This window comes from Muntiacus reevesi, chromosome 2 (assembly GCF_963930625.1).
Source record: "Muntiacus reevesi chromosome 2, mMunRee1.1, whole genome shotgun sequence".
In the NCBI taxonomy this organism is placed as follows: domain Eukaryota; kingdom Metazoa; phylum Chordata; class Mammalia; order Artiodactyla; family Cervidae; genus Muntiacus; species Muntiacus reevesi.
This window is the reverse complement of record NC_089250.1, coordinates 9,492,247-9,509,188: the sequence shown is the minus strand read 5'-3', so window position 1 is coordinate 9,509,188 and position 16,942 is coordinate 9,492,247. Positions and strand designations below refer to the sequence as shown.

Below are 16,942 nucleotides of genomic sequence, written 5' to 3'. Positions count from 1 at the left end.
GCCCTGTATTGGCCAGGTGCATATGAAGGGCTCTATACAAGATGATGAGCAGTACTCGTCCCCAAGACATATTTGTCTTGATCAGCTGCTGCCTAGCCCCTGGTGGGGTGAGATGTCCTTTAAAAGGGCTCAAGACCAGATACTTGGCCAGTCAAATCTGAAGAATGCTGATGCAGGTAGTTTGTGTAAGAAGGTAGAATTGTTAAAAGGTTCAGGGAGGGACTTCCCTGGTGGGCCAGTGGTTAAGAATCTGCCTTGCAATGCAGGGGACGCCTGTTCACTCCCTGATCGGGACACTAAGATCTCACATGCCACAGCTGGGGAATCTGTGCCACAGTGAAAGATCCCGAGCGATGCCAGGAAGATCCCACAGGCCACAACTAAGGCCCAGTGCAATCAAATAAATAAATATTTAAAGGAAATAAAAGGTTCAGGAGAACCAGAAAGGAGTGATGCCAGGCCAGGTCGAGAGGAGCAAAGTAGAGTTAATTGGATTGTACCAAGAAGGACCTTGTGCTGACCGATAGTTTACAGAAGTCATTGGTTACAAATAGATACTGCAGAGATCATACCATATATTCAGAATGACCATGAAGAGCACGCATGCATATCTGATGTTACTATAGGAAAGTGATTTTTGACTTGGGTGGCATCATGAGTTGATCTGTGGCTTGGAGTCTTCAGCTAAATCGACCTATTCATTTACTGCCTGTAAGAAAATTGACTGTTTCCCTCACCCCGTCTATGCCATGGGGACATTTCAAACTGTACTGTCCTGAGCCCTGGGTACTAGGAGATAGCTATTCAGATATCAAAATGTACTCAGAATGGCACAAACCTCTGAAGTCCTTTAAACCTAGGTTGTCGTCCTCTGTGGCACTTAAAATTTAAGTAAAGGTTCAGGGAGAGAATTTGTTTGTAGGAGGCCTTGGCTCATATTCAGTTGCATATGATTTTCTTTACTGAAATATTGAAATGTAAATACTGTATTCCATTACCCTTGCACCATTCTTTTGGGCTATTTTACCTATAATATTAATCTCTTTACTCAGCATATCTGAAAGTTGTTTAGCCATGGTCAGTAGTACAGAAATGTTTTTAGAATTATGTGTAGACTTAGATCAAACCAGATTTTTAATTTTTCAGTGTGCCAAGATGTAAACATGCAAAACAGCCCATTTAAAACCATCTGTGTAATTCAGCATCTGTAGACCCTGAGTCAGGAGCCTAGAACTGAGAAAGCCTTGCCTTTGGGTGGCCTGAGTCACTGGAAAGATTTTGACGGAACCAAAATCCTCTGTTCTCCCTGGTTCTTCTGGGTGGGTGGCTGCCCTTAATACAGTTTCCCCTATGTATTGTGTGGAGTGCCAGATACTCGATTGACAGCTGCCTCAGAAGTCAGCTGTTTCTGGCTTCCACCGTCTTGGCCCTTCGCCAGGCCCTTTGGCAGGTAGAGACCTGTAAAGCGTCGTGTCTCACGGCCAGGTGCAGCGACGAGAGAGAGGAGGAATGAGGTGAGACAGCGTGCCATCTGTGGAGACCGCATCCGCCTCTTTGTCTTGCCTTTTAATCCTCTGAAATGACTGTGTTTTGTGACAATAATTATCACCAGTGTCTGTGAGCAAACCGAGGCTCGGTGAGGGAGGTGCTGGGTCTCAGAGTCAGTCCTGAGTCCGTGGAGGGTGTCTGACTCTTCCTTGTCCCACAGCAGGCGTTCTGCCTGGGACATCAGAGGGAGTTCGAACGGGATAACTGAGTCTCCCTTCTGTTCCCAGGATTTAGTAATTTATCCAGGCCTCTTGGAGGAAAACCCAAGGTAGTGAATACGCGATGTCACATTTCTTAGAAAGAAGGCAAAGGTTGGAGGCTCTGAGTTAGCTATGTTTTGCATTTAGAACGAGAAGGCTTCTGGTTGCCAAGGGTGTGGTAAGCAGGATCTCAGGATGTGCTGTGTGGTTAGACGGGATCACGGACTCCCGGCCCCTTGGCTTTCAGGATCAGTGCGTACATTGAGGAGGAGGTCCAGAGACGCCTGCAGGACCTGCAGCGTGTGGTTGGTGATGGCAGCAGTGAACCTGCAGACACCGTGAAGGTGAGCGAAGGAGCGGGTGGTCCGGGCGGTCGTTTTCAAGGTGACTTTTCATTAAGCAGCTGGGGGTGGTGGTCTTTCATTTACAGTTTTTCAGTGAGAAAATTGAGATATAAAATGTTCTCAAATAATTAAATATTACTTGAGTGGAGCTTGTTTACAAATAGTCTTATTTCAGGAGTAACTTTAATTGAACATTTTGAACTTCTGGGGGAAATTCTTAAGTGAATATTAAGTTTCCTAAAATGTTTTATTTACCTTAATTTACAAAAATTCTACACCTAACACCTTTCTGTTCTCTCCAAAAATATAATCAATTTCTTAAGTATTTAATTCACTTGATAAATTATCCCAAGTAGAAATAACAGTTTTGCCTTTGAGAGGATACATACTTGTGACTAGTTGATTTTTATCAAAATGAAGTCATTTCCTTCCTATCGTACAAATTAAGGAAATATCCTAAGGAAATTTTGCATTTAATATTATGTTGTGAATTTTAAGGTTAGGAATAAATGGTTCAGTTCCATTTATAGGCAGATAGATCCATACAGTCACGTTTACCTTGGAAATATAAACTCTCAAGAAAGGTCATTGTTGAATGACAAGTATGTTTCTTTACAATTTTGTTCTCATAAATATTCTAATCAAATCAGTTTTTTTTCCTCTATTTGAACATGCTGTAATTTAATATAGAGGGCTTTTATTTTCATTTCAGGATAATGAGAAACTCCACAATGGCACCATTCAACGTAAGCTAAAATATGAGGTAGGTAATGACTTTTCAGATTGATAGGGTCGCCTTAAATTATGGCATGCTTGTGTGATTAAATTTTCTTAATGTTTAGTTGCATAATTAGAATTTCGAAGTCCCAGTGAGATTAATGGCTAATAGGCAAGGCAAGCTATTATATGACTTAAAAATTAAACGGAATCCTGCCGGTTGCAAACTGCTCTGACTTTATTTGAATGTGTGTAGCTGTGGTAGAGACCCTCTGCCCAGTTTTTCATTCGTAACAGTATCCTTTCTCTTGGTCTGCATTTAAGAGGCTGAATTATATAATCAGAATCAGATAGGGGGTTTGGAAATGAACCCGAGTACTTCCCGATGTGTTAGGAACCCTGCCTGTTTATGGACCGTGCTGGCAGTGGCACAGAGGAAACACTCTTGGTTGGGTAGCTTATTTCTCTAGTGGTTTGTCAAACCAGGGTTTATTTGGGCATACGATTTGTAAGGCTTTTCTTATATTTTCCTTCACTGAGGGACTTGTCCTTCCCATACACTCCTAAATTAAAAAGCCAAAAAAAAAAGCAAAACTAGGAGGTGGTAGAAATCTTACGTCACTGAACAGAGTGAGCGACAGAGGGGTGGATGTCCTGCAGGAGACGGACCATCTCACCCTCCATCCTGCCCATCCGGGAATAACGCTGTCTCCCTCTGAACGTCCGACTCCTCAGGAGATGACCTTGTGAAGAAAAGGATGTTGCCTCTCACTTCTTTGTATCCACTTGTCTAGCCTGTAGCAGGCTGGCCATGAGCCTTTTGTGGTGCTGGTTTGCAGATACTGTAATGGTGCTCTAACCAGGGCAGATGTACACGAAGGATTCCCATGAAACAGACCAAGAGGCCAGAGAAACACATGAGGTTGGAATACTTGCCAGTTTCTCATTCACGTTAAGTATGCCCCTGGTTACTCTTAACATTTTGGACATTTACTCAAGGACTTATTTTCACAACCAAATTTGCCCCCTGGAAAATTGAATCAAAGGCCTTAGGATTCTGTCTTTTTTTTTTTTTAAAGAGTAGAATATTAGACCAAGAAATGGATACTGTGGCTCAATCCCATCTAACATGTTCCTATCAAAATACTTGGCAATTTATAAGATGTGAAATACAGAAATTGATGCTCTGTGTGTGAATCAGTTCCTCTATTCTGAAATCATGGGTCAATCAACACAAATGACTTTGGTTATCGATTGAACCTCTGCATTAATCCACACGATAAAACCAATGACCGCAGGAATCTTCATTCATGCAAAAAGAATCGCAAAAGATGCGACAGCCCCCTTTCACCTGTTTTTGACAGAAGAGCTGTCCTGCCCCATTGCTGTCCAGAGACGTCACTGATGCCCCCGGCCGAGAGGAGAGGAGGGAGGTGGACCAGAACTGCCACGGGAGCCTGCCCATCACCTGGAGCATCCCTGGTCGCTCTGCCTGCTGCTCAGCGCCAGGCTGGGGAGCAAACCAGTGGGGGTCTCAGCCCTCGGAGAACGAGCCGTCACATAGCAGCAGTTGTAACAGAGGCGACTCTCAACCAGAAAGCCTTGATCTCACTGAAACCTCTCCTCTTAGCGAGAGCGGCATCCGTGGTGCGGGACATTTTCACAGTGAGTCAGAAAACCTCAGCGAGCCGACGAGTCCTCAAGGTGGACCCAGCCCGGGGCTCACGTCCAGCTGGACTTGGCTGCAGCATACATCCCAGGAAGTGTCCGTGGACGGCAGGGGCGAGCAGACCTGGCGGAGCCAGCTCCTCTGCTTTGTTCTCTCTGATAGGGTCCCCCGGGCCAGTGTCCCCTCAGCGGCACTGGCCTCTAAGCTCCACTGGGAGGAGGCAGCAGCCCGAGCGGTGAGCTCTCCGGAGTCCCTGATGACTGTCGAGCCAGAGGGAAGCCGTGGGTTGGGGTTTGTTTACCAGTGGGTCTCAGACCTTTACAAAGGCACCAGCAGCCACCTGCTGCAGACAGGTGCAGAGGCCGTCGGCCAAGCCCGGCTTGTGGGCAGCCTGTGTGACCCCAGCCGGCTGGCCTCGCAGGCAGCGACCTTCCTCACGAGGCTGCCGATTCTGAAGCTCTCACCCCTGCACAGGCTCCTGGAGATGGGTGGGGCAGCAGCAGAAGCGCTTTTTCTCCCCACGGAAGCTCAGGCTGGCAGCAGGGACGAGGCAGGGGCTGTGGGGCGGGCAGGGAGCCTGGCGCCCTACCGAGCCCTGGGCCGGCCTGCTGACCCCGCAGCCACCGAGTTCTCAGGCTCCTCACTGGGCTCTGTCTCCTGCCTAGACCTGGAAGGTGCCAGAAGGGGCTCTGTGTTTATGCAGACCCTTGTGCGATTCCCAGACCAAATGCTGAAACTTCAAGAATACCCCATCACAGACTTCCTTGAGCTGGTGGCCGGTTCCCTACCAGAACTCTGGGGCAGCACGGATGTACCCCGAGGCATGTACTGGCTGGCCGTGGCCAACTGCGCAGAGCCAGCGCCCCGGCCTGCGTGCTTGCTCTTGTCCAGCTCCGCCCTGTACGCCCTGGTTCTGGATCCCCCGGGCTCCGTGGGCGTATTTCACGCCCTGCCCCTCTCTGGGCTCCGGGAGATTGAGGTTGGCTTCGGTGGGCAGAGCGTTCGGCTCCTGGGCTCTGCGGAGAGTCTGCTGCTCACTGTGTTTCCTTACAACAAGAACCTCTGCCAGCAGATATGCCGGGACCTCCTGTGCGTCCTTGCGTCTGCATCCGAGGCCGCCGCCTGCGCCGAGCATCCCTTGTTCCGCGAAGATCTGGTCCAGCTCTCCCTTGACTGGAAGGCAGAAATCCCTGACTTAGTTTTGGCAAACGGAGTCCGGTTATCATCCAGATTCCAGAATACCCTGGTGGACCTGATTTACTTCCTTCACTGCAACCTGGATGCCGGCGCCCCGTCTCTGGCAGAGGCTCAACTCTTGCTCTACACGACGGTCAGAGTCGAGGGTGACTCAGGCCAAGGCCCCTGCCAGTCGCTCGTCCTTCTGAACACTCACGTGGCCCTGGTGAAGGAAGACCGCGTGTTCCATCCTCACAGCCCTTCTCTGAGCTCTCCGCCCCCAGGAACGCGGTTTGATGTGATCAGGTGCCGAGCCTTAAGTGAATTCAGGTGCCTCGTCATTCCAGAGACAAAGACATCATCCACCCTGGAACTCGTCTTCCTCCGAAAACTCAGACACCAGTCAGATTCAGGAAGCGGTGCTTCCGGGCGCCCTCAGGAAGCCCGAAAGGTTCAGCCATGCACCAGCGTCTTGGATCTGCAGGGCAGCCGGGATGTGGTCCCTGAGGTCTGGAAACTGACCTTCAACTCTCGGGACGAGGCTTTGTGGCTGACCTCACACTTGACGAGGCTCTAGGGAGGAGCCTCCTAGCAGTACTCTCCAGGGTTTCTTAGGCTGTTCATAGAATAAACACGATGAAAACCATCCAGGGCTATGAATAGCTCAGTGTGGCTAATTGATTTGAAACTGGAAAAATGCAGACCTCTCTAAATAGGAAATGTAAAAATTTTAAATATCTCCTCTGAAATAAACAATAGCTGAGCACTGATAAAATACCTTTGTTGCCACCACGCCTCACTTTCCCGAACGTCAGCCTTGTAAATTGGGTCCGCTTCATTGCTTGTGAGGTGCTGGAAGCTCGTCGGGGTGTGTTGACTTGTGGTCATGCACCTTGGCGTCTGTCGGTTTCTGCCGGATGCCGGCAGGCAGACGTGCGCTGCCTGAGCAGGTGTCTGGTCTGGCAGCCACCTTCCCAGTGTCCTCCCCTGGCCGAGGTTAGTGAAGGCGTTTGTCAGCCTTCCCCGGGGGCCCCGAGGGTTTGCAACACCTGCCCCCTCCCATAACACGTGGGATGGAGGCAGTGCCATGCCCTGCTGGGGCTTCTGGAGGGCATCGCCTTTGTCGTCCTCCGCTCAGACTTCGGGCCCCTTCCTTTCCATCCTGTGGTTCACTTCCTCCCTCGTTGGCTGTTTGGACTGTTCTTCCCCCTGGGCCATGTGCCCCCGCGTTCCAGTCCTTTCTCTGAGGCTTTTCTCTCCTAGAAAGGCTCTTCAGCTCTGGGTAAGTGCCTGGGCTGCTGCGGCTGTCTATCAGATGGAGGCCTCCCTGAAGGCATCCGGCGCTTGCCTGCCACCCCCCTCCTTCCTCTCGGCCTGCAATCCTCTCAACCTCCCACCACAGGGCCCTACTGGCCCTGCTTCTCGGGGGAGCTCACGCCATGTCAGCCTGGGTCGGCTCCTCTCCCCTCCGGGTACCATCCAGCTGTCCTTGTCCTCCATAAGCGACTTAGAGTCGGCTCTTCAGAGCCTCTCCTCTGGTGGACCCCTTCCTGTCCACCCATCTCTGGTCATCATTTCTATGAGGAGGCGGCCTGCACGTTTTGTGTTTATGTTTGCCAGCATCTGACCCCAGGTTGCCCTGCCTCTCTTCTCCTGCTTCTCGAGTTCGAGTGTTCTCCTAGCTTCCAGAATCTCGGGAGGAAGGGGGCCCCCTCCCCATCACCCTTTCTTCTCTCCTGCGCTTCAGCTGGGGTCACGGCAGCCGCTCTGCAGTGCATCCACAGTGACTTGGCCTTTGATTTGGCCTGGGCTGCAAGGGCCACTTTCTATTCCGGTCATATCTTTGCATCACATACAGTAGAAGTGATGTTCTTCATTTCTGTTCCTCATTGTTGAGTGGGCCAGTGCCAAGCCGATCCTTCCAGAGACTGACCCTCTGCCTCTGGCCAGGAAGCACAGCCCCTCCTTCTTCCCCACCAGAGCTGACTATAAGCTGCTGAACTTGCCCTGTGTTTCCAGCATTGGTTTTCCTCTCCCCCCAGGTTCTGGGAAGGGGGCGGGGAGCCGGGAGAGGCAGGACCCAGGAGACTGTGTCAGGGTCCACACTGCTGGCTGCAGCCTGGCTGGTGGTGGCCCGGTGGGGTCTTTTATCTTTTTGGAGGAAGTAGAATTCATATGTTTTTTCCTTTTCCTGTGGAGCTTGTTTTTAACCCTTCCATGACCCCTCCCCCCGACACGCACAGGCAGCCACTCTCTCTCACACGCACACGCATTCACACCCTTTTGCCTTATACATGAAGACTTTTGAGTCTTTGATAAAGGCATCATTAAAATTAGTTTGTTGACACAACTGAATGAACAACAACAACTAATTAAGTGCTAAAAAAAAATGTTTGCTGTCTGCTTGGCTGGTGGATCTTCTATCACAGAAAAAAGCTTCCAGGATGAACCAGAGGAGTCTTCTAATATCTTACCAATATTTCTCCTGATTTGAATCGAGAATTTTCTTGTGTGTTCTTTGTAAGAACAGAATGAATGATCATGAAGAGCAGGGACAGTAGAATGTAAGATGCCAGAGAAGGATAGTGTGGTTGGGAAGGAAACAGTACATAAGCAGTCCATTTTAGCAGAGTTATACTTATTAGACAGACTTGCTCGTCCTCATAGGTACAGAAGCAGAATTCTGCCATGTTATAAATTATGTTCTTTAATATTGTCCATAGATGGAGTGTGCAGCGACATGAGTGCTGCATATAGATCACATTATCGGTTATGACAGGTCTGCTCTATGAGCCTCATAGCCTGAAATGAGGCTATGACTACAAAACAGAAGCAGCCTCCGGGCAATTCAGATTCCACCTGTCACTTCATTTCACCTAAGCATACATTTTACCTTGAGATCAAATGTGGTCCTGATTTGAGGACCTGATTTACCATCATGAAGTGACCGTTCAGGGTGTCAGGAGGCCGGGAAAAGCCAGTGGAGGGACGTGTGCTCCTTTATCCTGCATGGATAAGGCTTTGATCCCAGGGCCTCTCTCTGGCTCACAGGCTCCTTTTCCGGGGTTCTGAGCCTGGGACGCTGCTGCAGCGGAGCAGTTGTGGCAGCTTCAGCGTCCAGCCTGAGGTACCATCTTCTCAGTGGTAATGAGTTTCTGTATCAGAAAAAAAAATAGGTTCATGCATACTTTATTATACGGCACTTTGCATTGTCGTAATGTAGGCATAAACACTTAACATTGCAGAGCTTGTTACTGTGTTCTAGACAATACCTCTTTGAGTCCTTTTGAGATAGCAGTTTCATCTGAGTTTGATTAAAATCCATTTTGCTCACAGCTGCCTGTTGTGCAGACTTGTGGATGGCAGGGTGAATTTATTTAGTCTTTGTTGAAAAACACTTCAAAACAGTTTGTCTACCCATTCTCATTACATAAAAAAAAAATGTGCCTGCATCCTTTGGAGAGAATGCTTATGCCTTCCAGCAGTAGTAATTATAGTAATTTTTATTTACATTCTTTTTCCTAGATGAATTAAAGTTCTGAATGATAACTAGATTAGAGCACTTTTACTAGTGCTTCTTAGATGGTCTTGTTGGGCAGACTAGTTTCTAATGGGGTCGTTTTGCTGATTGAGTTACACAGCCTGCACTACTCACTTTTTAGTTACTACTGCTTCCTTCCTTAACATACCTTTTGTGATGATGTTATATCAGTCAGCTATCGCCAAATATCAGGCAGCCCTCAACATTTTAGCGACTTCCAAAAAAGACAGCTTTTATTTCTCACTAATAGTTTGTAGTTGAACTGAGGCATCTCTGCTGTAGGCCAGGGTCATCTGTAACTCAGATAGGGTTGGTCTGTACCACCTGTCTCATTTTGGGGTCTGTGTGGAAGGGGCAGTGGCCACGAAGTTGAAGACAGAAGCATGAAAAGACAACCATGCATCGTGTCTGCCAACATTGCGTTGGCCAGCACAGGTCACACGTGCAAGTCCAAAGCCCAGGGCAAGGAAGAGTGCACTCATTCACCAAGCAGCGCAGCAAGAGTATCTCCCTCCTCTCCCTCCTCTGGCGATGAGAGAGAATTGGGACCACGCATGGATGCATTCAGCCGCGTTTCCCAAGGTTCTCTTGAATATAACTTCAGATAAAACGTATAGGATCTCTCCCTGATGGAAGTGTTGGGTCTCAGTCATCAGTTGAACTTATTTCCCAATTCAGTCTTTGCTTAACCCCTCCATGGGCTGATCATCGCCTGCCTCTGAAGCAGTTTATTCACTGGGATCTGCTCTCATTGTTAGGGGCTTCCCTGGTGGCTCAGATGGTAAAGACTCCACCTGTAATGCAGGAGACCAGTTTCAGTCCCTTGGTTGGGAAGATCCTCTGGGGAAGGGGATGGCTACCCACCCCAGTATTCTCATCTGGAGAGCCCCATAGACGGAGGAGCCTGGTGGGCTGCAGTCCATAGGTTCACAAAGAGTCAGACATGACTGAGTGACTTTCACTTTCGCTTTCTCTCACTATTAGACCGTTCTTCCCATCATCTTCCTCATTGTGACCTCCGTCTGCAGTCCATCCACCGGTGGCCGCTCTGTGGCAGAATAGAGCAGGTCTGTTCCACAATTGTATTATATCAAAAGCCTTCAAGGACACAGCGCCCTCTCTCACCTCCTCTGATTTTTCTTCTCCTACCGCTCACGTTCTTTCGCCCCCTACTGGTTCTTACATAACACAGATTCCGAACTACCAGCATCCAGTCACTTATTAAGGACGCAGTCTTGTAATTAAGACAAAAAACTCTCCTTTATAAGAAGTGAAACTGAATAATACAGTTGGTGAGAAGGAAAGAGATTCTGTTCCAAATCAGTGCTCACTTTTTTTCCTTCTGTCATCTTGTTAAAATCACTTGTTGTTGAAGATGCAGTGGATCATTGTGGTAACAGCCCCGACCACCCTTTATATGGTGGTTTATATCCTACTGAGTTCTTTCCTGCATACTGTTCCTTTCGAGTCCACTGTGATCTTGCTGGGATGGGGGAATTGTCGATTCCCATCTCATGTCTGAAAGGATCACTTGATTGAGAACTGGAACTTGAACCCAGACCTGATTCTAGAATGTATATTCTTGCCAAAGTCATCTCCTGGTCATGGTTATTCTTGACAGTGCTTATATACATTTTTTTCTTGATTTGTTTTTTCATAGGCATGAATGATTAATTGGAAGAACTGCTGATTTTTTCCTGACTTGTAACTTTTTTCTTGGAATTCCAGACATTAAAGATTATTTCTCTTTTTATAAGTTTTGTTTTTCAAGAGTTGCCTTACGAGTTTCGCAGCAATTCCATTGTTTCTTGGTATGCTTTATATCTCCTTTTTGCTCTCTGCATTTTAGCTCTTACAGAAGAAAAGCTGGGATATAACCTTTGTGGCATATAGTACAGATAACTTTGCATGCTCCAAGTTGCTCCTTTCGTTGACAGGTTAAACAGTATACTCCACAGAAACATAGAAACGTGGTGATTGAGTCCCCGCCAATCCCCTACGTTAGTTTCTCCTGGGCCTGAGAATTCAGCACAGTTTGAGGCACTGATTTTTGGCTTAGCAAAAATCAGCAACTGACGAGGAGTGGCACTTTTCATGGGTCATTAAAGACACTACAGAACCAGGAGGAAGGTCACCTGTTTTTCCCTCCTTGGTCCTCTGCTCCTAGACTCGTGTTTGGTGATGAGAGCCACGTGACAGTTGCTGCCACATCCTCACTGAGTCATACTCAACCTGTTATCTAGTCTTTTTTAAACCATCCATCTAACGATGGGTTATCCATTGTTAGAGACCAGGGCCATTCAACTTATCTTTGGACTAGAGAAAGATGGGAACATTTAATTGTTTCAAGTTGAATCGTTTATAAGATATTCAGTATTTCCAAACCTTGAGACAATGTCAGTCATCTCAGATGTGGATGAAATAATCTACTTGTACTGAGAATCACAGATTCGAATTTACCATAAGATATTCCACACGAATCTATATCTAGTACAGTTTGTTATTTTCTGGCTAATTTATCCTTGATGATATATAGGTATATAGCAAAAAGACAGAAATACTCCTTTATTTGAAAACTCATATTTCTGTTTCCTGCTGTGAGTATTCTAAAGTCACTTTGAAATAAGACAGAGTTTGGGTTGTTTGTACACATCGGCCAGTTGTGAAGCCCCAGCCTTGGCAGGGAGCGTACCGGGAGTAGGTATGCCATGTGCCTTAGCACATCTGGGTCAGTGGCAGGCATGGGGCCGGCCCCAGGTCCCTGCTTGGCTCAGGGACGCTTCCCCTTCTGGACAGGCGTGCCAGCATGCCTTGGCTTTCTGCCACGTTCGTAGGGTACACCTGCTCACACAGGTCGCCTTTGTGCCCTGTTTCTTGTGACGGGGCTCGTACCTGAGAAGGCCCTTGCCGCCTATGCCCCAGACCCCAGTTTTCAAACTGGGTGGGGGTCACAGTAGGTGCCTGATGCAGAGACCTCTAATTAAAACTGTCACTATGGCACGTGTGGTTGAAAAAGGAAGGATTAGAAATATGTGCTATGCTGGAAACAGAGAAAGGGGAACCACTGGTTTTGTTAAATCTGATAAAAGCCAGGTTTGCCTGTATTTTAAAAGCAAAGCGTGGATATTTGGCTAAGAGATCACCCGGCTGTCCTGAGGCCTGACCTTGTCATAGTTACAGCGTATACTGAATTCAACCATCTGGTTCGTAATTAGAGCAGTTAGGGGAGAATGCTGATGCCTCCCTGTGGGATCAGTCCACTCCGTGCCCTCTGCAGTGCCGACAGCTATTCTAGTTGATACTAATGCTCCTTCCTGTTAATTTCCTTTATTTGCTGCTTTTGAAGGAGACACAGCCTGAGTAATGAAGAGAAGCTTCTAACCTGAGCATTCAAAACAAATCCTGTGATCTGTCTGCTTCCTTTGGCTGAGGACCGGACTATAGTATTTCCCTGACACTGGAAAAATAGTGTATTTGTTGACACTGGACATTGTTTTGGCAAAAGCTATCAGAAGAAAATAGTTCTCTGTATCTTATTTTTAAAAGTGGTATTTCTTGTGTATAGAAATGTAATCTAAGTTACTAATTATGTACTTTTCCTTGACCTTTTATTTCTAAGTAGAGCCACTCTATGGTGCATTTAAAATTGCTTGACACATCCCATGTGTTTATCCAGATCTCCTGCAAGACGAGCTTCCACACTACAGCTTCTCATGTTTCGTTACCTCCTAGCATGTTGTGTCACTGGCTTCCCCTTCTCAGTCTAAGGCTCTTCTTTGCCCCATGTAGAGAAACTGTGACTGATTCCAAAACCAGTAATTCCATAGATATTTAAAAACTCTCACAGAAAATAGGATATGATATGATGCAGCACACATTTACAATAAAACTCACGATATTCAAAATATAACTACTTTCAAATAAAAAGATAAATTTGGCAGACATTTGTGTTAACTTTCCTTCCTGCCCAACAGAAGCATAGTTTAGGAGAATGTCAGGAACCTTGCACAGTATATCCTGAGAATTCAACATTTTATATCTTGTTGATTTCGAAACATAGTGTCTAAAATTCCCATTGCAGCAGTGATTCAATGAAAACACACACTCGTGCTTTTTCTCTATACTTCTGCTCAAATGTCTTTGGATTCCTGACTTATTCTTCAGTTATTCATTTCTGCAGGTGTTTATTTCTCTTTACCTGTTAATATTTAATTACTGGGAAATCAGTGAGATTGAAGTAAACTGTGGCCCCAGATGTTAGTGGGAATGCTGACAATATTTCTAGTCCTTGACATGCAAAATGATGAAGAGAAATAGTCTCTTCTCAATGAAGGGATCAGTTATTCTTCCCTGTCTGGTCCCAAACGGGGCAGTGGCTTTTGTGTGCCATCTAGTAGAACCATTTCTTGCGGTACACGTGCGCATGCTGGGGTGGAAAGGGCTGTCCTAGATTTAGGTGAGTTGCCTGATAAGATCCATTTTCTCCCAGGTCACTGGTCTGTACAGTATTCATATACCTGTTAAATATGAAGACAGTGATCTTTTTCTTTAAAGGATTTATGAGCCTATGCTTCAAACAACTTTTTTTTTTCATTAGGAATTTCCACTATGGCTTTTGACACCACGGATAGCTAGAGAGGTGTACCATTGCAATAAAATGAATGGTTTTTATCTTGGGTAACCAGCTGTGCAGTCAAAAATTAAGACGCTCTAAAAGGCTCTGGTAACTTCATATTGTGCCAGGATGTTTGCAGTGTCAGCTGGAGGAAAGGAGCCGTCTGAGGCGAATCCCACGCCTCTGTGTCTCCGGAGACCTGCCTTTCACACCCGTAGCAAAGCTGGGCCTTTCATGCTCTGCCTGGCTGAGGTGCCGAGGGCCTGGGACCCCGTCCTGCCAGAGGGAGAGGGAGCTTGTTGCCCCGGTGTCTTTTTGGTCAAATAAGTAAAGTTAATAATCGTGGGATCTCTCATCTATTTTCTGTGTGCTGAGGTGTTTATTACCTCAGTTAATCTCAGGTGGACAGATTTACTTCAAAATGTCTTGAAAGCTACAGAGTGAGGCAAGTCAGAGAAAGACAAATGTGGTATGAAATCACTTATATGTGGAATCTAAAAAATTATATAAATGAATCTGTATATAAGATAGAAACAGACTCACAGACACAGAAAACAAACTTATTACCTAAAGGGAAAAGATAGGATAAATTGAGAATTTGGGATTATCAGATTCCCACCATTATATATAAAATAGACAATAAGAACTTACTCCATACTCAGGGAACTGTATTCAATAACTTGTAATAACCGATAATGAAAAAGAATCTGAAAAATATTTGTAACTGGATCACTTTGTATACCTCAAACTAAGACAATATTGTAAATCAACTCTAATTAAAGAAATAAATTACAAGAGTAGATATGTGTGTGTGTGTGTAACTGAATCCCTTTGCTGGATACCTGAAACTTACACAGCTTGTAAATCGACTTTACTCCAAAAAAAAGTTAAAAATATGTAAATTAATACATAAAGGTCGTGCTAGCAGTGCAGTGGTGATATACATGGGCTTTCTCAGTTCACCTGAGTTTGAATCCTGGCTCTTAGCACTTCCCATTTTCCTAAACTCTTACACCTTACCCACACTCTGGGTGTTGGGCCTCTTACTTGATAATTTGGGTTAATAATGGTTCTTGTCTCATGGGGAGGATCATGAGGATTAAATGAAATGACACAGTTGAACTGGTCAATAGGTGATAGTAAATATTCAATAGGTGCTAACTGTAATTATGATTCTAATGATTTTATTACTGCTGTTTCAAAAACGTGTCTTTTAGTGTTTTGTAAAGCCCTCCATTGGTGTTAGCAATAAGGATTATTCAGAGATCTCCTCCCATTCACACTTAAGAGAATTCCTTTTGCTTTTTTTTTTAACCTGTTCACCAGCCAAACCCATCCTTGCCACCATCCAGACCATAGACATTTGTCGGGAGCTCAGTTGATTATTAATCAGATGGAGCCTAAAGAAAACACTTGCGATTGTTTTAATTGTGGTTTGAAGAGCTTTCCACACTACACTGTCTTATGAAAATGCCTGAAATTTAAAACTAAAGCGAATGTGAATAAAATCTCCAGCTTTGTCAGCATACACTGGAATAGGAGCCAGGCCAGTCTCTCCAGCTGCCTTGGTTTTGCCCAGGGACCCTGCCCCCTTCTGGGGGTCAGGAACACTACACTGCACAGGAAGCCTTCACACTGGATGGGGGGCCTGCACCCCCCACACACACACCTGCCATGGGTGGGTCCCCCGACTTACCCGCCCCACTGGGGCCCGACACTGTACCCAGCTGGTTGGGAGGACCAGGGCCTGTCTAGGGAATTGCCCCTGGGGGAGGTGCCGGGGAGCGGGCCGGCCTTAGTGCCTGGGCCCCCCTGCCCTGGGGGTCATCTGGGGCCGGGGCTCTCTGGGTGCCTTTCTGCTGCCCCGGCCAGGACTGGGGCCATGGCCTCAGGATCCAATGAAGCCAAATAAACTCCCCAATCTGTCCCCCCCAAAAAAAAGAAAAGAAAAAATCTCCAGCTTTGGAGCTTTATGTATAGCACGCAGTCTTGTAGTCGGTGAAGAAAAAAGATGTTATTCAGTGATTAAGACTTTGTGAAAAGATTCTGGCTTGTACCATATATATTTTTTAAGTCAGGAGGTGTAACCTGTTCTTTTTTTCCTACTCATTCCTGTAAATTGAAAGGAACATCAAAGCCAGACCACAGTGGGAAGTGCCTTCGTGCTGCCTTTGTGGACTGGTACCTCTTCAGCAATGGTCTTTTGTCATGAGAGAGACTCAGCATTTCTCTTTCAAAGGAAACCATCATTTTTCTAAATAAACTCTGCTGGTTGGATGCTCTTTTCTTTGCTTGAAACTGTCTCCTCCGCCTGCCCGGGGCGGGGTATTTGCAGTGCAGTGATCTTGGTCTCTCTTTGTTCTTCCATCCAATGTGCCTTTGATAGCGGATGGTTTCCCGCTCTTTGGGAGCAAATCCAGACGACCTGAAGGACCCCATCAAAATTAGTATCCCCCGCTATGTCCTCTGCGGCCAAGGGAAGGACGAGCACTTCGAGTTTGAGGTCAAGGTAAGTGTCCCTTCATTGCTGTCCTGGAGGCTGGAGGCGTGAGGCTCTGCAGTGCTCTTTTTTGGTAAAAGGAGATACGCTATACAGGAACATGTAGTTTTGTACAATACTGGTCTTGTCCTTCTTTAAACCAGTATATGAAAGTCTGGCCTGGAACAGGTGGAGGGAAGTTACCCCATGGAAGGTGGTGGTGGATGGGGAGTCAGGTCGACGTGGACATTGCTGTCACCTCCCAGGCCCACAGGTGAGGTCACCAGCCACCCCGGATTGCCAGGATTTTCCTGCTTTGGGCATAGACGGTTCTACGCCTCAGGAAACTACTCAGTACCCGGGCAAACCAGGAAATCGGGCCATCCTACCATGGACTTTGGCTCAATTTTTTTAAATCTATTAGACCAATAATATTTATGTCACAGGGGTGTTAAGTGCATATAAAAGGCTGACTCCGGTTTTTGGTATATGATAAAGAATACATTATGGCTGTTGCTGTTATTCCTACTGTTGTTTTCATTGTTGTTTCTGTTATTAGTGAGTATGACGCTTTCCTAATCAGTTATTTGACTTATAGGACTTTTCAGGAAGAAGCGTGCCTGTTCCTTACCTCATCCTTCCCCAGATAATGA

At 46.4% G+C, this 16,942-nt stretch overlaps 1 protein-coding gene across 6 annotated transcripts in view; it reads left to right on the top strand.

The window, feature by feature from the left end:
* KIF16B (kinesin family member 16B) overlaps window positions 1-16,942 on the top strand; it is a 283,334-nt gene that overhangs the window by 192,542 nt on the left and 73,850 nt on the right. For 3 of the 6 annotated variants that reach the window (XM_065920888.1, XM_065920885.1, XM_065920886.1), the window contains 3 exons: window positions 1,996-2,092; window positions 2,805-2,855; window positions 16,197-16,319. In XM_065920888.1, the coding sequence (XP_065776960.1) occupies window positions 1,996-2,092; window positions 2,805-2,855; window positions 16,197-16,319 (271 nt within the window). Of the gene's footprint in view, window positions 1-1,995; window positions 2,093-2,804; window positions 2,856-4,173; window positions 7,243-16,196; window positions 16,320-16,942 lie in introns of those variants that run through there. The other 3 variants (XM_065920883.1, XM_065920882.1, XM_065920884.1) reach the window with 2 other exon arrangements.